The 19867-nt window shown below is 44.1% G+C and overlaps 2 protein-coding genes across 2 annotated transcripts; both read left to right on the top strand.

Moving 5' to 3' along the window:
• The first annotated feature begins 94 nt into the window (after positions 1-94).
• On the top strand, positions 95-7145 carry LOC133507435 (coagulation factor VII-like). Its single transcript, XM_061832443.1, has 8 exons — positions 95-2044; positions 2145-2308; positions 2397-2421; positions 3663-3776; positions 3842-3988; positions 4386-4504; positions 4618-4738; positions 6245-7145. Exons 1-8 carry the CDS (start codon positions 1972-1974, stop codon positions 6835-6837), a joined length of 1356 nt encoding a protein of 451 aa, XP_061688427.1. The 5' UTR covers positions 95-1971; the 3' UTR covers positions 6838-7145.
• A 1270-nt stretch (positions 7146-8415) lies between these two features.
• On the top strand, positions 8416-18058 carry f7i (coagulation factor VIIi). Its single transcript, XM_061808965.1, has 8 exons — positions 8416-8473; positions 8698-8861; positions 14671-14695; positions 14783-14896; positions 14980-15117; positions 15332-15435; positions 15929-16049; positions 17385-18058. Exons 1-8 carry the CDS (start codon positions 8416-8418, stop codon positions 17996-17998), a joined length of 1338 nt encoding a protein of 445 aa, XP_061664949.1. The 3' UTR covers positions 17999-18058.
• Positions 18059-19867: the final 1809 nt, after the last annotated feature.

Below are 19867 nucleotides of genomic sequence, written 5' to 3'. Positions count from 1 at the left end.
AAAGAAGCAAGACAATCGTTAAATTATGTGGTATCAGTCCATTTACTCGAAAAGACAGTCAAACCAACTTTGGCAATATTTGTTCGTTCTATGCATTGCAATAACATGCTGTGAAAATAAAAGTCCAACAAATATAGTTGGTCAACAACCAATATTTTTTCACTCATTTAGGATGTGCTGGATCCAAATATCACAGTAGTCAAACTTTTAACTATACCACAAATTTTTGTTTGTTTGTAAAGCTATTTTCGGTTTAGTGTCGGGGTCTCACACTGGCAGCCCGTGGGAAATTTGCGGCACACGAGACTCTGCCTCCAGCGGCCCCAACGTAAATTGAGTCTGAGACCCCTGCTTTTTAAGCGGAGGTTCATGCACTAAATTTTTAACGATGCTGTAACAAATCAATATCTATTGTTCAATTTTCAGTAAGCAAAATTTGTAACATTTGATTGAGAGACTGTTAACAATTTGGGATGAAAACCTGACCGAAACAAGAGAAACATCATTATTCTGATGTTGTGCAAAATTGTCATAAATTTGTTGGGGGAAAAAAAAAGCAGACAACTAACAAAACAAAATGAAACCCACTTTATTACATGGATGTCTACGCTATGGATTTTAAATACTTGTATAAATAACATAGCTGTTATCATTCAACCATTCAAGTAGATTGTCCCAGCATTGCACCCAATTTAATTCCAATTTAATTAATTGAGTTAATTAGGGTAGAAAGTTGCCTTTAAAATTTTGTTTGCTTTGAAATCAATCTACTTATTGTAAATGATGCAATAATAATTCTTTTTTTTTTTTAAATCATGAATAAAAAGAAACAATCCCTGAGACCAGTCCACTTCTGAGAGACACTAGACCACGCTATAGGACTCCACCAAAAGAAGATCTGTACAAATCTAGTGTTGCATTTCAAAACATCATCTGAAATCCCCACATTTCACTGTCACTACCCCACATTTATAAATAAACAAATGAAAATAATTCTTTAGGTATCACAAGACCAGTCCAGTCCAATTGTGGAGGACAATAGGCCATCCCAGCATGTGCACAGATGATACTGGGGATGGGGGATATATTCATAATGTTGAGGTTGCTTGGTTTCCCCAATGTATGTATTTGTGTATACCTCCCTGCCCATGACAACATACAACAGATTGCTCTTCAGTGTGCGTGGAGTCCAGTATTTGTGGTGTACCATCTTTTGTCTCAGGGTGTTAGCAGGTTTGAACTGGACCGTAATGTTGTCCATCCATCTATTTTCCATAAGTTGCAATGCCTTTCATTGGTTCATATCTTCTGGTGTCTGTAACGAGTGAAAATGCTGAGTAGCAAGTAACTCTGGGAAACCACTAGTCACAGTGGGTGGTGAGGAAAGGAGTTCATGTCAAACCCTGGTAGCAATTGTGTTTTGTGAGCTCGAGAAGACATAAGATGTGATGTGAAGTGAGGGGTTGATGATGGGTTGCAATTGGAGGGAGGATGTCTCACTGGGTAACGGTCTTTCTGTCGGAAGAGCGATACAAGTTGATGTGCGAGCAGAGACATTGAGTAAATATTGAGTCAAGAATGGAACACCGCAGGGGTGTGTGGTTTTCTCTGACTGTGAATGGTCATTGATTATTGATGACGAGCTTCATGGAGGAGAGGCCAAAATCCAAAACATAAGTGAGAAAATACAAGACAGAATCAGGTGAGTGGAGGACTGGAGTGTCATGAGGGTTTCAGTTCCCAGTACAAAAACCTGAATGAATGTTATCTCCAAGAAAGCGAGTCAGGGAAGAGTCGAGGATGGAAATGAATTTTGAGCAAGTAGAGAGTGTGCTGTGCTTTGATTCTAGAGGGGATTCAGAAGTCCTCCAAACTACCACACAATGGGGGCGGAGTCTACTCATCGGGGTCATCAGGATTTGAGCAGGGTTGGGTTGGTGGACTTCAGCCTCATACAGAACCAACATTTACATGGCGTCGACAACTTGCTTGAGTGTCTTCGTAAGCTTGCTGGTCGTCTTCATCTGGACATCACTGGCCTCAGGTCAACGAAGTAGAAGGGCAGGAAGCCTTAGTGTGACCGTGTTCTGTTGATGTAGCCGAGAAGAGACACCCAATTTCACTTATCAAACCTTGCTCCTCAGTCTTCCTGGATCCAGATGAAGCACGCAATGTCCTGGTGCGTACTCGGAGGTTCAACTCGGGTTGGTTGGAGGAGCTGCAGAAGGGCGATCTGAAGAGGGAATGTCTGGAGGAGAAATGCACATATGAGGAAGCCCGGGAGGTGTTTGAGCATCAAGTGGCCACGGTTGGCATGTCCGCCTTTGTTGCGCCAAATTCAACTTCCATACCAACTATGTGTTGATTCAGTTATCCACTGTTTTGTTTTCCTCCAGGATGAGTTCTGGAAGACATACAACAGTAAGCAGAATAAACGCTTATCAACTCCCGTTAAATTCAAAAATGCTAAAACTAGTTCTTTTTTACTAACAATTTCTTTACGTGACAAGAGTTTTGGAGGCAGAAATAGGGGAAATAGAGCCAGTATCATTTCTGTCTGAATGCTAAAAACTATAAATTAAGCCAATGCACATGTCTTTAAGGGTCTAGTTTGGGTATGTTAAATGATCCATATGTCACAACCAGAGATGCGTAGAGCAGCCAAAGATTATACTCTAGTAAGAGTACTGTTACTTGAACGTAATACTGTGTGACTTGAGTTAAAGTTAGAAGTAGTCCTGAGAAAAAATAACGAGTAAGAAAGTACTCTCTGGAGAGAGAAAAAAGTTAATAGTGAGTAACGTCTGATTTGCCAGCACGTGAACGTCAAATAAAATAGAACTGTAACTAAATAAAATGTGAATGTGCAATATGTGAATGTGTGTGTTTGCGTGTGCGTGTGCATGTGTGTGAAAAAGGGTATAGCACACATCCTAAATGTTTTGCAGTTAGACATGACCATAAAAGAGGGGCTCATAGGCACAGGCAAGCAATACAGCAAAAACATCTGAAACTTACCGTATGCTGTTTTTCTTAGAAGTGGGCCGGGCCGGAAGATCCAAATTTGGTCAGATAGTACCAGGCAATTAATACAAGACGTGAAAACCGTTGTTTTTGTCGTCTGAAATTTACATAGAGTCATGTGCCGTTACCTTCTATGGTAAGGACAACCTTACCAATATGGCTGCCATGTCGGCATATCGATTAGCCTTGTCACATATATCGTTTTTACATTTATGTCCGTGAAGCCCAAGAGAAGACATACAGTCATGTGACTGTCTTGTGTTGTTCAACTGGAAAACGAGAGTTAAACGTCTCTGGCGGTTCCGCTGTATTGGCGCGAGCAACACCCAATAAAGAACTCGTTGTCGAAACAGATTGCAATGAAAACAATTGACAAATAAGCAAGACTTGATAAATAAAAGTAGTAAGTGGCGTGTACACCATGGTCTTTTTAACACTCGAGTAAAGGTAAAAAAGTATGCTCTGCGTTCCTACCTACCTCTGGGCACACAACCAAAGCAAAGGGGATACACGGAGACGTCATTACTTTCAAATTGGGAGATGAACTTGAGCAGCACTGCTTTTCAAGTGGATTGGCATGTTACCACTTGCTAGTTTTGACTTATTGACCAGTGACTTCACCAAGCGATGTCCCACAGTTCCAGACAGCTGTGAGTCAAGTCCGTGCTTGAACGGGGGAAGCTGCTCGGTCTTGGCCGAGTCTTACAACTGCCTGTGTCCACCGCACTTCAGTGGCCTCAACTGTGAGCACGGTAAGGGCTCACAAGCCTCTTGGCTCCGAAGTTCCGAATGACTAACCATCATTTGCCTTCTGTAGATGATCGGGTGGGGCCAGACACATGCCTGCTAGAGAATGGAGGCTGTGAGCACTTCTGTGATGGAGACGAGAGGGGCGTAAGACTCAACTGCTCCTGTGCAAATGGATACTCCCTGAACACCGACGGCCGGACCTGCATGGCCAAAGGTGACGGAAGAGCTATTTGGTACATTCAAGTTGTCTTTGATAATACAGCTATTTGAAAAGTGAATCCAGATGTGATCAGCTGGAAGTAATATTTCACGCTGAGCTTTATTGCGGACAGACGTAGTGTTGGGCCACTGATAAACACTGACTAAAATCACAGAGGAAACACTGTTAAATGTGTAATTTACATAAAACATGGGGTTTTGCAACAACTACGATCCAAAACACACCAGCTGTGCCGTGACCTGAAAAAGGGCCATCATGCTTGAAGACCCTCTAATCTGGCTCTTCCTTGGTCAAATGACACGGAAGGGTTTATTTTTAGGTGTGGAGAACAGAAGTACAATGTATGCGTCATGTGAAATGTCCTCCAAAGTACATAATATCCTTCCTTCAGACTCAATACCGTGCGGCGTGACCCTAGCCCCCCAGGATCCAAACAGAGCCAACCAGCTTGACCCTCGGGCTCGGATTGTGAGTGGAAATGAGTGTCCCAAAGGTGAATGCCCCTGGCAGGTACGCTGCTTTGATGGGACACAAAATTTTCACAGTCAACTGCACATGAGCATGCATACTTTATACTTCTTGTAGGTCATGTTCTCTTAAACATAATTCTCGGTTTTCTGTAGGTGTTGCTGGTTTATAAAGGCAATGGTTTCTGTGGCGGAGTAATCATTGAACCCATGTGGATCCTCACAGCATCTCACTGCCTCGAGGATGCTGACATCCAATTTCTAAATGTGGTTGCAGGTAAAAGTCGCTGAATATCTTCTGGGTCAAGCTGTGGGCGGGGCAACCAAGCCATCAACATGTTGGCCTGTTCTTTTAGGCCTGCGAGTCCATTACAAGTGGCCCGTTCTGGTTGTCTTCGAAAGACAATCCACCGCTTTTTCAGATCAAGTAGCAAGGTTTAGTTAAGAGAGACTAGCCTGAGTTTAGTGTCAAAATTTAACAACTTATCCTCCAAGTGGAGGCAGGCCCCAAACCACGAATGGTGTCATACTGTTCGAATGCAAAACGGCACAGGTTAGGATGCCAGGCAGAGGACGGCACAGTCTTTCAACAAAGTCATGAGGTAGAAACTCCTTTGTCAATATTCCCATATATATATATATATATATATATATATATATATATATACACACGTAAAGATTTTTCCACGCATTGAGTTCTACATGCATTTAAATTAGTGTTTTTCATTCATCTTTGTTTACAACGCGTTCCAAAAAGCTGGAGAGGGGTAACAAAAGATGGGGAGATTTAAGGAATGTTCAAAATACACCAGTTTGGAAATTTCCATACATGAAACAGGTTCATTGGAATTAGCTGAGTGTCACGATTGGGCAAAAAGGAAAATCCCCGTAAAGCGCAGTTGTTCACAAGCAAAAACGGGGCAAGGGTCACCACTTTTGTAACAACCGTGTGAGCAAATAGTCCGACAGTTTCGAAACATTTGTCAGTAACCAATTGCAAGGGAACATAAAAGTTTCACGATTTATGTTCCAGAAGAGCAGCAAATGATGGAATCTGGGGAAATCTCTGCATGTAAGAAACAAGGCCAAAAAGGTCTTTGATTCCTCACATGTAGCACTGCATTTTAAAGCAGTATCATTGTGTAAAGGATATTGTCACATGAGCTCAGGAAAATCTTTGTCAGTTCTCACAGTCTGTCATCACATCTACAAATGCAAGTTAAAACCCTACCATGCAAAGAAAAAGCAACAACACGCAAAAATGCTGCAGTTTTCTCTGGGCCTGATCTCATCAGAGATGGGTTGACACAAAGTGGAAAAGTCTGATGTTGTCTGACTTGCCCAAACCAGAATCGGTTTTGTAAAATTAAAAATCAGAATGATTCTAGGAGAAAAGGATCTGTTGAGCAACAGACGTTATACATCGAAGAAGAATGGGAAAGAATTCTGCCTACAAAGCTCTTTTTTCATGTAACTTGAGGTGCAATACAATATAGCTAAAGGTCGCGCATACTCGAACAGTTCGCCTCGCAACACAAAGAAATTAAATCGAGTATGCGAGAGCTTGCAACTGGAAAGCCTTCATTGGGGCAGTCAAGATATTGGTGCCATCAAGGTACCACTACTGTAGTCAAGTAAAGATACCTGAAAAATCAATTTGAGTGCAGTAACGACATATTTGTTCTTGTTTACTTCCTATCACTCGTGATATCACACTGTGTCTTTTGATTTATAGCCTGATTTACAGTTTATAGTGCTCTCTGTTTTGCTTCCTATATGTCAGGTGAGCACAACACTCAAGTGGAGGAGGGAACAGAGCAGGTCATCCAGGTGTCTGAAATCCTCATGCATGAGCTCTACGAAAAGAAGACAGCTGACAATGACATCGCCCTGCTGCGACTGGCCTCACCCGTGGTATACACGCCATACGCCGTCCCGGTCTGCCTGCCCACAAAGACTTTGGCTGATCGTGATCTGTGGGCCATCAGAATGCACACAGTGAGCGGTTGGGGGCGGCGAGCCGAAAACGGCCCCACCTCACATTTGCTGCGCCGCCTCACGGTGCCTCGCATACGTACGCAGCAGTGCGTCCAGGAAAGTGGCGTGCAGCTCACAGAAAACATGTTTTGCGCCGGATACCTTACGGGACGGGGGGATTCGTGTAAAGGCGACAGTGGCGGGTCCCTGGTGACACAGTACAAGAACACCACGTTCCTGCTGGGCATTGTGAGCTGGGGGAAAGGCTGCTCACGGCCGGGGCACTACGGCATCTATACGCGGGTCTCCAACTACCTGAAATGGATACACAACCACACTGCCTCACTACTACAAGTCATAAACAGCACACAACTTCCGTTGTACAACCTAACCAACTGAGCGCTTACGTTAGTTCCCGCCTTTATCATTTCACATTTTTATCATGCACAAAAGCATTTTTACTCTCTCCTGTTTTTAGTCAGCAGTCAAAAAAAGACATTTTAAGACCATTCATTCATTTTCCTAAAAATTTACAGAAATTCTAAGCATATTTATGGTTTACTGCTTTTGTTTTTCTTCTGTGGAGCCTGCCTGGAGTTCCCTGCTGAAAACCTCACCGAGACCATTTATGATTTTTATGATCTTTCTGAAATGCTCCAAGATGCCACGAGATCGGTTCTGGCATATGTCAAATATGTGGCCACAATGCGCTACCCCCGAAATAAAATTGGATATGAATTGTTTTTTTCATTGGGATAATGAGATGTATATCATTGCCGTCTGTATGGGGATTCTTTAAAACTTGCTCGCAGTTTAAAAACCGCATACTCTACCTTTAATGTCGGCAATTACATCTATTTTAAGGGGTATGATTTACTGGGGGGGGGGGGGGGGTTCTCCAAAGTCCACAGCAGGGCTCTGTCCCTACGACAGTAGCCTCTTTAGGGTCTCAGGTGAGTTGGAGCCTATCCCAGCTAACTTAGACCGTCCACCTTGAACTGGACCTGTAACTGTAGATGGATAAACACTTACACATGCAACCACACAATTTTAAGGAGTCTTCACCAACACGGTACCAGTGGGCACCACATGGCCCCCAAGGATCACATAGCCAGCACACAGACTTGTTCTTAAAAATAGCTAACCAGTGATGGGACATTGTGATTTTCTAGTTATGTGGTAGAAGTGATCATTTGAAAATGAAAACTAACACTGGCAAACTCATAGAAATAAAGTGTCGTATATTGATAATCTTTCATAATTATTGTGAGAAATCATTAGCACGAGCAATGTCTCCACATAAAATAACAACCTTAGAATGATAATTATGGTAGCCCTTCACATTAATCAGTAGGCTACCCAAGAAGTAGCTTTCGGTTTCAAAAAGGTTGGTGACCCATGATTTAGTCTTGGGTGAATTTACAAGCATACGTTTGGGATGTGGAAGGAAAACAGAGTGGCATTACACAAGGAAAAACAAAAGCAAACACGGGAAGATCCTCACACAGCAAACCTGACGTGAATAGCTGAAAAGTCTGAGCCAAGATTCCAACCATACATTTATTATGAGTGAGCCTTCAAAATCCTCGAATTAGCATGGCGCTACTACCTGCTTGTATCAAGCTCGGTTCTTCAAACGTATCAACTTGGCCAATTAAGAATCTGCAAAGGCTAATTAATCAGTCTGTGGTATGACGAACTAAAGCGGCACACCTTCATGACGGGCACATGTTCTGCCAACATTTTGGTAATGTGATACTGTACTTCTGCCACACGTTTTCAGGAGAGAAAAATCCAGGGCCATTTGCCCTCTGGTTTGTTTGCAGACCTGATGAAAAAAAAAAAAAAAAAATCAGAACGTGTTTGTTTTGCCAAGTCCGAGGGTCGTCAAGGTCATCCGAGGGTATTGTTTAAAGCTTCGGCCTCTCCTATAAGCAGAACTAAAATTTGACTTTTGGAAGTTGAGCGCCGGACATCATGTTGGAAAGGAGCTGCATTTTGTCGCTTCTGCTGTTCGCCATTGTTGCAGCTGAAGGTACGGTATGTTTCTTGAACAAAGCAAACACAAATGTAACAATTGTATTGGAATTACAGTTGTCAATTCTATGGACACCTCGCCATCAATTCCTACCTGTTCACACTCAGCTTGCGTGCTAATGACGCAAGGCGCTGGATGATCTTTTACAAACCTCAACGTGCTTAAAAAAGTTTGCGAACCATCATTGGACTCTTAAGTATATTCTGTGTGTATGGCGTAAGTGTTTGTGGAAAAGCGGGAGGCCGACGCCGTGCTGAGCCGATGGCGCCGCGCAAACTCTGGATTCTTGGAGGAACTCAAGCAAGGCAACCTGGAAAGGGAATGCCGTGAGGAGATCTGCGACTACGAAGAAGCCAGAGAAGTTTTTGAGGACGACACCCAGACGGTCAGTCCACTGCCTTTTAACCTTTTCAGTGCTTGACATAACTTTCTCAACAGTTAAAGAGGCTTGTTACATACGGTGGTACCTGGTGTGCCCCAATTTACACATTTTTCAAGTTATGATCCGTTGCTTAGTGTTGCGAATACAAGATTCCTTTAAATGATGAGCGAGCTTCAGATACTTTCTGCCTGCGGTTTATTACATGGGACAGTCAGACACAAAAATGGCTCACTTTCAATAATAATGAATAATGGTGGACAATTTTTTTTCCCCACCCACCAAGTTATTATATGGGTAAATGTCTCGCATGCTTAAATAGTCACATTTACTGTATATAAAGTCCTGTTATCGATTTCAGAATTTTAGCCTTTGGCAGTCAGAGCAATCTTTATCGACAGAGAAAATGCTGGTGCCACACTGAACTGCACTTCTTGTATAAAGAAACACTCATCAAAATAAAGACATACAATTAACAGCTCCTTACAAATTATGTTATTTTGCTGTCCGCCGTTGCGTGGATCTAATGAGGCTGGCTCATCTCTGCACTTCAGCTGAAAGTTGCCTCTGGTTTATTGCGGCAACAAATGAGCCTCTTTCCAGTGGCATTAATGGAAATGACAGGGTGAGTGACAAAGTTTGTGGAAGAAACAAAGAAGGAACTGAATCTATTAAGAAGCACTCGTATCTGCAGTGGGTGTATTTATGAAAGATGAAAAGGTGAAAAATACTATATAGCCAAAAATGTACTCAGCCTTTTCTGTAGCAAATGATTACGCTTCATTTCAGATAACTAATGGTACAGACATTTTAGCATTCAAAGTTGGATTAAATGATTGAAAATATAGCCATGCATGAGACTTTAAAATCTCCCCACAAGGGGTTGCGTCAGGAAGGACATCCGGCGTAAAAACTGTGCCAAACAAATAGCATTTAATCTGTGATGAGACGCTACGGCGACCCCTAACAGGCCAACCCAAAAGAAACTTGCTTTATGAGGCTTTAAAATCGTGAAACGTAAAGCCATTCCCTCCCCTCCCAAATGATGCACTTTTAACTGGACCCAGAAGCATGCAGAGGCTGAAGAAGTTTTATGGAGAATGATTTACTGAGAAGGAATTCAGAAATACTTGAGGCGTACTGGCAGTTCGTCGAGAAAGGAAGCATTTGGCAGGTGTTGGTGTAAGCAAGTGGATGGCTTGACGGTATGGTGGAAGAGGTCAGCAAGTTGGGAAAAACAGAAGAGAGGGAATGAAGGTGGAGACAGGCTTGAGAAATGACAGATGAATTTTGAGCAATTGTCGAAGATGAAGGTGGACTGATGTGGGACTGATGAGTTTGGTGATGGGGAAAGGACCAATAAAGTGCTGAGTGAGTTTGCAGGATTGAGTCTGGAATCGGAAGTCACAGTCTGACCCACCTTGTACTCAGGTGCAGGGGAGCGATGGAGCTCCGAAGCCTCAGCGCTACGTCCCTCCACTGAAATGGACAGGTCAAAGGTGCTCCTGCAACGCAGGAAACGCCACCATATGCTCCTCTAACCTGAACAAAGGAGGTTGGAAACCATAAGAGCCCATGAATCGAGAGCTGGTGATGTAGATATGGGCATGATCCGACCACAAAAGGTATTCCAGGAGGTGGGATTACGAGCGGCAACACAGCCAAAACCAGATTCCAGGCTTTGGTTTGTGACTTGACGGTGTGGTGGAAGAAGCATAGTAAGGCGGGAAATACGCACGAGGACGAGCGCAGCTCATGAAAGCTGGAATATATCTGGGTCGTTGTGGGGCTTTTGCTCTGTACGACAACAAGGCGCTCAAAAGTGGCCGTCCCAGCACAAATTCCCAGCCTCGGTGCAGGCTGTGAAGTTGGGCATTTTTATATCTCTTCTTCTCTTCTGCATTTCCCTGGGTAACATGCACACACTCACAGCTAATGATGGGCACTCTAAACTGGACACGCCACCAGACTGTTTGAACGGAAGAATCTTTTGTGGGTCGTAGGCATAGTTGGATGTTTTGGAGACAAGGTTAGAGAGAGCAAACCTCGATGGTTTGGACATGTTCAGAGGCGAGAGAGTGAGTATATTGGTAGAAGGATTTCTGAGGATGGAGCTGCCAGGCGAGAGGAAGACCAAAGAAAAGGTTGATGGACTTTGTGAGGGAGGACATGAGGATAGTGGGTGTAAGAGAGGAAGATGCCATGATAAGCTTAGATGGAAAAAGAGGACACGCTGTGGCGACCCCTAACGGGACAAGCCGAGAGGAAAAGAAGAAGGCATAGGCAGCTCGCAAATTGCAGCATGGGAGTTGTGATGGATAACCACAGATGCAAACGAAAATGCTCAAGTTTTTATACAATTTCAGCCATACTCTTCTTCTTCTTCTTCTTTTCCTTTCGGCTTGTCCCGTTAGGGGTCGCCACAGCGTGTCATCTTTTGCCATCTTAGCCTATCTCCTGCATCTTCCTCTCCAACCCCAACTGCCCTCATGTCTTCCCTCACCACACCCATAAACCTTCTCTTTGGTCTTCCTCTCGCTCTTTTGCCTGGGAGCTCCATCCTCAGCACCCTTCTACCAATATACTCACTCTCTCGCCTCTGAACATGTCCAAACCATCGAAGTCTGCTCTCTCGAATCTTGTCTCCAAAACATCCAGCTTTGGCTGTCCCTCTAATGAGCTCATTTCTAATCCTATCCAACCTGGTCACTCCGAGGGAGAACCTCAACATCTTCATTTCTGCCACCTCCAGTTCTGCTTCCTGTTGTTTCTTCAGTGCCACCGTCTCTAATCCGTACATCATGGCCGGCCTCACCACTGTTTTGTAAACTTTGCCCTTCATCCTAGCAGAGACTCTTCTGTCACATAACACACCAGACACCTTTCGCCAGCTGTTCCAACCTGCTTGGACCCGTTTCTTCACTTCCTGACCACACTCTCCATTGCTCTGCATTGTTGACCCCAAGTATTTGAAGTCGTCCACCCTCGCTATCTCTTCTCCCTGTAGCCTCACTCTTCCCCCTCTACTTTTCTCATTCACGCACATATATTCTGTTTTACTTCGGCTAATCTTTATTCCTCTCCTTTCCAGTGCATGTCTCCATCTTTCCAATTGTTCCTCTGCATGCTCCCTGCTTTCACTGCATATGACAATATCATCTGCGAACATCATGGTCCAAGGGGATTCCAGTCTAACCTCATCTGTCAGCCTAACCATTACCACTGCAAACAGGAAGGGGCTCAGAGCTGATCCCTGATGCAGTCCCACCTCCACCTTAAATTCCTCTGTCACACCTAAGGCACACCTCACCATTGTTCTGCTACCATCATACATGTCCTGTACTATTTTAACATACTTCTCTGCCACACCAGACTTACGCATGCAGTACCACAGTTCCTCTCTTGGTACTCTGTCATAGGCTTTCTCTAGATCCACAAAGACACAATGTAGCTCCGTCTGACCTTCTCTGTACTTTTCCACAAGCATCCTCAAGGCAAATAATGCATCTGTGGTACTCTTTCTAGGCATGAAACCATACTGTTGCTCGCAGATACTTACTTCTGTCCTGAGTCTAGCCTCCACTACTCTTTCCCATAACTTCATTGTGTGGCTCATCAACTTTATTCCTCTATAGTTCCCACAGCTCTGAACATCCCCTTTGTTCTTAAAAATGGGAACTAGAACACTTTTCCTCCATTCTTCAGGCATCTTTTCACCCGCTAGTATTCTGTTGAATAAGTTGGTCAAAAACTCCACAGCCATCTCTCCAAATTGCTTCCATACCTCTACCGGTATGTCATCAGGACCAACTGCCTTTCCATTTTTCATCCTTTGTAATGCCTTTCTGACTTCCCCCTTAGTAATCATTTCCACTTCCTGGTCCTTCACTCTTGCCTCTTCAACTCTTCCTTCTCTCTCATTTTCTTCATTCATCAACTTCTCAAAGTATTCTTTCCATCTATTTAGTACACTACCGGCACCAGTCAACACATTTCCGTCTCTATCCTTAATCACCCTGACCTGCTGCACATCCTTCCCATCTCTATCCCTCTGTCTGGCCAACCTGTAGAGATCCTTTTCTCCTTCTTTCGTGTCCAACCTGGTGTACATGTCTTCATATGCCTCTTGTTTAGCCTTTGCCACCTCTACCTTTGCCCTACGTCGCATCTTGATGTACTCCTTTCGCCTCTCCTCAGTCCTCTCAGTATCCCACTTCTTCTTCGCTAATCTCTTTCCTTGTATGACTCCCTGAATTTTCGGGTTCCACCACCAAGTCTCCTTCTCCCCTTTCCTACCAGATGACACACCAAGTACTCTCCTGCCTGTCTCTCTGATCACCTTGGCTGTCGTCGTCCAGTCTTCCGGGAGCTTCGGTTGTCCATCGAGAGCCTGTCTCACCTCTTTCCGGAAGGCCGCACAACATTCTTCCTTTCTCAGCTTCCACCACATGGTTCTCTGCTCTAACTTTGTCTTCTTAATCTTCCTACCCACCACCAGAATTATCCTACATACTACCATCCTATGCTGTCGAGCTACACTCTCCCCTACCACTACTTTACAGTCAGTAACCTCCTTCAGATTACATCGTCTGCACAAAATATAATCTACCTGCGTGGTTCTACCTCCGCTCTTGTAGGTCACTATATGCTCCTCCCTCTTCTGGAAATAAGTGTTCACTACAGCCATCTCCATCCTTTTTGCAAAGTCCACCACCATCTGCCCTTCAAAGTTCCTTTCCTGGATGCCGTACTTACCCATCACTTCTTCATCGCCCCTGTTTCCTTTACCAATATGTCCATTACAATCTGCACCAATCACAACTCTCTCGCTGTCTGGGATGCTCAGAACTACTTCGTCTAGTTCCTTCCAGAATTTCTCTTTGAACTCTAGGTCACATCCTACCTGTGGGGCATAGCCGCTTACCACATTATTCATAAAACACTCTATTTCAAATTTTAGTCTCATCACTCGATCTGATACTCTTTTCACCTCCAAGACATTCTTAGCCAGCTCTTCCTTTAAAATAACCCCTACTCCATTTCTCTTCCCATCTACTCCGTGGTAGAATAATTTAAACCCTGCTCCCAAACTTCTAGCCTTACTACCTTTCCACCTGCTCTCTTGGATGCACAGAATATCAACCTTTCTCCTAATCATCATGTCAACCAACTCCTGAGCTTTTCCTGTCATAGTCCCAACATTCAAAGTCCCTACACTCAGTTGTAGGCTCTGTGCATTCCTCTTTTTCTTCTGACGCTGGATCCGGTTTCCTCCTCTTCTTTGTCTTCGACCCACAGTAGCTGAATTTCCACCGACGCCCTGCAGGTTAGCAGTGCCGGGGGCGGGCGTTGTTAACCCGGGCCACGACCGATCCGGTATGGGATTCTTTAGATGAACGCTCATATTTGTTTGGCACAGTTTTTACGCCGGATGCCCTTCCTGACGCAACCCTCTGCATTTATCCGGGCTTGGGACCGGCCTACAGATTGCACTGGTTTGTGCCCCCCATAGGGCTGCATTAATTTCAGCCATACCCCCCCCCCAAAAAAAAAAATGTTAAATTGAAATGGTGAAAAACATTTTCAAGCTATATTGTCACTAATGAGAACTACTGTACACGGTTGTCAGTCTTTGCACGTTTTCAGGAATGATCTACATAAATGTTCAGTATTCCATCCATCCATTTTCTTAGCCGCTTATCCTCACGAGGGTCGCGGGAGCACACTGGCTGTCTAATGCCACCTTTATGTGTAGTATACATTGCTATGATTTGCACTAAGATATAAAATATTTTTCTTTTTCTTTATTCCACAGAGGCAATTCTGGGAGACATATGAGCGTAAGTCAAGGTTAATTTCAATGACCAATTTCTGTTCCTGTTCTTTTGTCTAACTTTTGCTGCCATTTTGAATCATTGCGGCGTCAGGTCGAGACCCTTGCAAAGACAACCCGTGCGCTAACGACGGCGTGTGTGTCAATGTTGGAAGCAGCTTCCAGTGTCAATGTCCTGAAGGCTTTGAGGGACGATTTTGTCAGATGGGTATTGCAGTAAAATAGCAACTCAGTGAGTCTGTGCATGTGGTCATGTCATTGCTCATTCTGCCACCCTTTCCTCTCTTTTAGTGTTTGAAGACTCGCTCAAGTGTATTTATCACAACGGCCAGTGTCAGCACTTTTGCAGGGACTCAGAGATACGCCGCGAATGTTTCTGTGCTGACGGCTACATTCTGGGCGAGGATGGGCGACAGTGCATTGCTCAGGGTGGGCTTCTTTTGGAATAACCTGAAATAGACTGAGCAAGAAAGGAATGCCACACGCATGCAGGAATGTCAGATTTTTATGATGCGCTGTGTCACAATATGATGGGACACATTTCAAATGATTTTACAGATCACCAGGTTGTGGCTCGTGGACCCCAGGGGCCAGTAGTTAGTCACGGCACGTAGTCTCATAAACGTGTTTTTCTGTCTTTCAGTGGAATTTCCATGTGGTCAACTGGCTCCAACCAATCAGAGTATGATGGATCAGACGAGGCTTGTTGGAGCCAGTCATTGTCCCAAAGGGGAGTGCCCCTGGCAGGTAGAACATAAACTCTGAACATGAAGCACGACTGACAAAGTGCAATGCTGTGTAATTGTCCTCATGAACTGCTTGTAAATTGGCATTTGGCACTCAGGTCCAAACCAAACCAGAAGTCGATACACATTTTGCTGATTCATTCATATTGAGGCTTATGGTACTGTGCTGCAGTGTGATTACAAGCTCTTATCAAGCTGTTTATGTGTGCCGTCACTTCATGATACAAGACAGCATTACTGTAACAATCCTGACTTTGGAGCTTATTTACATTCTGGGTTCAGTACTTACTGTAATGGGGCCGTAGTGTGCCATGCATTAGCGTTTACACAAATCAAAGAACCAAATGTTTGGTGTTGAATGGACCTAAGCACAGTACCAATTAGTGTGATTTTCATCTATCAATTTTCTTCATTGCCCGCCAATACCAGAACACGCAGAGAGTCAGACGACTATTCACGTATAATGATAATGACCCCCCCCCCCCCCCAATCAGGTTCTGATTCAGTTGAACGGCGCCAGTCACTGTGGAGGCACTCTGATCCATCCTGACCAGATCCTTACTGCAGCTCACTGTGTCCACGAAATCAATCCTGACAAACTTACTGTAGTGGCAGGTAGGCACATGCTTACTGTCAAACCAATGATGTCATCCTCAACCACTAATCCTGTGGTCCAATCATCATTTTTTTTCTGTTCCTCTTTTCTTCTCTCTATCCTTCAATATATCAACTTGCTTACACTGTTCATATATGTATCAATATGTTACCAACCTGCTTCTCTTTCTGTTTCTCTTGCTCCCCTGTGGTTGCTCCTCCCGGCAATATTGCACCTCCACATTCATCTGCATGTTACTGTTACTACCAGTATCTGTCACTGTTGCTGATATGGCTTTTTTTTTTGGGGGGGGGGGGGGGGGGGCATTGTTCTGTCTTCCCTCTTCTAGTCCCTCAACCCCTCGATAAATTTTGTTTCTCCATCTAAACACTGTCCCTCAGCTCTCTCTCTGTTTCAACCCAAGCGGTCGACCCAAAGAGCCAAGGTTTTATTTCAGGTTTCTTTCTTCTATTCTGTTGGAGGAACAATCCTTGCCTCTGGTCTATAGAGGTCACAACACTGCTTAGTCGAGCATAAATCTGAATTTTCAATTTCATGAGGCACAATTGCTGATCCCATCTTATTTTTTTTTACAAGAGCATGTGATTGACCTACCGCCCGACCCTAGCATCTGGTATTCCATCCAAGTGCAAACCAAGACAAACTCTGCTGAGATTCTGAGGTCAGACAAGTTCTGGCAGCATGTGAGGATGGGGCTGCCGAGTCAAAAGTGGGGTAGTGAAAATGAAAATAAAACATAATAATATAATGAATTTAGATGAGCACAATATATAGTAGCTTATTAAGCTAATGATGAGTAAAATTAAATCACTTATGTTTGTTTGACTCATTTTGTAACCAAAAGTCCGGCTTAGGGCGCATCGAGGGTTGCACGTTGATTCTTGTTAAGTGTTGTACATGCGTGGTCAGTCTTTGTGAAAAACTAAAAGATACTACTAAAGTAGGGTGTTAAATTCCAGCTCTATAAATGCTCCCACCCGCATAAATGCTGCTGAGTAAGACCAGGTTATTTGTGTTTCCATTCTCGGGTGATCTTCCTGTCAGTCCACAGATGTCGAAAAATGACAGGACTCCAAGAGTCTTGACATCTACACATAGCATAAAGAAAGTACTTTTTTTTCTGTTAAGTAATAGAATAATTGTTACCTGTTAATGATGTTCTTATCTCTCTATCAGTCTACGTTTTTGTCCACCTATCTTGATTTATGGTACCCCCCACCGTGAAACCTACATCAGCCACAATGGTCGCCAAGTAGTTGCACATGTGGGTTCTGTTGGTTTTCTTGAATGTATGAGAACCGTAACGTGTAGAAAACATTACTTGATGTTTGCAGGGGAACACAACCTGGATGTGGACGAAGGCACAGAACAAAGAATCCCAGTTTCCAAGGTGTTTGTTCATGAGGATTACAAGATAGCGACGGGAGACAGCGACATTGCGCTGCTGCACCTGAGTGAGGCTGTGACCTTAAGTCGGCACGCCCTACCCATCTGCCTCCCGACCAAAGACTTGGCAAAGCGTGAGCTACTGCTGCAGCGCTACCACACCGTTTCTGGCTGGGGCAAGAGAACCAGCGGAGGAAACGACCACAGCAGCTCGTCCGCAGGGGTGCTCACCTCCCCCATCCTCCGCAAGATGTCTGTCCCCATCATCCAGAACTCCCACTGCACCCTGAATTCCAGGTTCAACTTCACAGACAACATGCTGTGTGCCGGCTACCTGGAGGGTCGACAGGAGAGTTGCCATGGAGATGACGGGAGCCCATTGACCACTCTCTTTGGTTCTACTCACTTCCTTTCAGGCGTGGTGGCTTGGGGGCGGGGTTGCTCCGTCCCAGGGTACTTTGGCGTTTACACCAATGTGGCTAAATTCATTGAGTGGGTGGAGTCCAAAAACATTGCCTCGACCACGATGCCGCCTGGCTTGATGCAACAGAAAGTGGTCTAACGATCGAGATGAAAAGCATGTTATTTGTTCTTAATTGTATGTTGTCAAGAGATGAAGAGCTTCAGGTCTGAAATAAAAAAATAAAAAATGTCCATTTTCAATAGTGGATGTCCTCATTTGGGAGCAAAAATCCAAGGCCAATTGATCACCGATTTGTTTACAGAGCTGATGGAAAAAAAGGATAACATGTTTGTTTTGCTGAGTCTGAGTGTAGTAAGAGTCATTGGGGGCTGTAGCTGAAAACCTCTGCCTCTCCTGGCCTGGGGCCTTGTGTAGAAAAGGTGTGTACGCGCAAAAATGTGGCGTATGCTATTTTGCACAGAAAACTTGGATGTCTCAAGAACTAAATGAGCGTGGAAGTGGGTGCTGCCTGGCGGCAACTTCATGGCTGGCGTAGGCACGTTTCTGCAGCCGTTGGCGCGTTGGCAATACTGAGAGGTGATGCTGGGAAACTGCTGTAATAAATCTGCACATCAGAGACGCAAAAAAAAATAGCACTAGTGAACAATTCATCCCTGGTAACCCCTTTCGTTCAATAAAATGGGCCACACGTGCCTAGGTTGGGGCTGTACTAACCACGCTGAATCCGGGCAAACCAAGAGATAGTATTTTGGTATTCCAAAAGTCGTTGTCAACCAGGGAAGTAAAACCAAGCAACTGTCGACAGAAAGACAGAACCTATGGTTGTCGAGGATCAACCGAGCAGGATTTCTTCTGATCCAACAAAGAGACGCGATAAAGTTTGATTGGATAATTGCATAACACGGAACGTTTTCAATTAAATACTTGAGGCAACAAGGAATGAATAAATTATGTGTTCTACAGGTAAAGGTATCGCAGAGAATTCTTTATTATAAAGACTTACAGGGAAAAAAAAAATCGACTTACATTTTTAACTGCACAGGGGGGTAACCAGTAAGACCTCTCTTCTATATCTGTCTCGCTATCCCGTAATTTTACTAAAGCCTCGACTGTAAAAAGAAGGGCAGCCACGTGTGAACTCACCTCTCCAAGACCGGCCATACAAGTACAATGACCAGAGAGAATGCAGCCATCTTTTTGGGATATGATCCAGAGACGTAGTAGTGGATCGGTAGACCTCTGAGAATGTTTTACTCAAGCCGCAATTACACACTGATTACCGATCACCCGTTGCCGTACATCTCGAAGCCACCCACTTACAAAGTTATTGTAGGCTTGTAGAGACTTGTAAGCTTTTAGTTCATCAAGGGTATATGCGCTCAGAGAATTCACGAGATAATTAAAATATCGGATATGGAACGTCAGGTAACCTTCCATATCGTCACTCCAGCCGCTTGCTTGAAATTCATGTAGATCTTTCCCGCCAATGTCTTCCAATGATGGGTAATCGGAAACCCATCCATTGCCCTCACAATCTTTTGTTGTGAGTCTCGGACATGTACTGAAAAAAAGTCCTTTGAATTTATTTATTTTGAGCATGCACATTGGTTGCACAAGATTAAAATGTGTTAAATGACATTTATTTAAAAGCGGGTTAAATGATGTGATTTTTGCTTCTATTTGAATTTCAAAGACTTATTAACATACCATCCAACATTTACGGGCTTTAGTGTAGGTTACTGCATGAACACATTTGTTGTGAGTTATAAAAGTACATGACATTTACCAGTCAGCCACATGCGCTCCCAGCATCCCTGAGAGTGAGAGTGTCACCCATGGACTGCAGCGACTCTCTCTTCGAAGGGGCTGAGGCCCTCCGCGTCGGTTCTTCCACTTGTTTTTAGGCCACACTTTGGTGACGGGAGGGCGGGCAGCTGTTCTCCGCTTCACATCCACCTGAATGTCTGAACACTTCTTTTTTGAGTTCAGCGTGTATTGGGATGGCGT

This window comes from Syngnathoides biaculeatus, chromosome 2, assembly GCF_019802595.1.
Source record: "Syngnathoides biaculeatus isolate LvHL_M chromosome 2, ASM1980259v1, whole genome shotgun sequence".
Lineage (NCBI taxonomy): Eukaryota > Metazoa > Chordata > Actinopteri > Syngnathiformes > Syngnathidae > Syngnathoides > Syngnathoides biaculeatus.
Note: the sequence above shows the minus strand (reverse complement) of the source record. Positions and strands in the feature narration are given on the sequence as shown.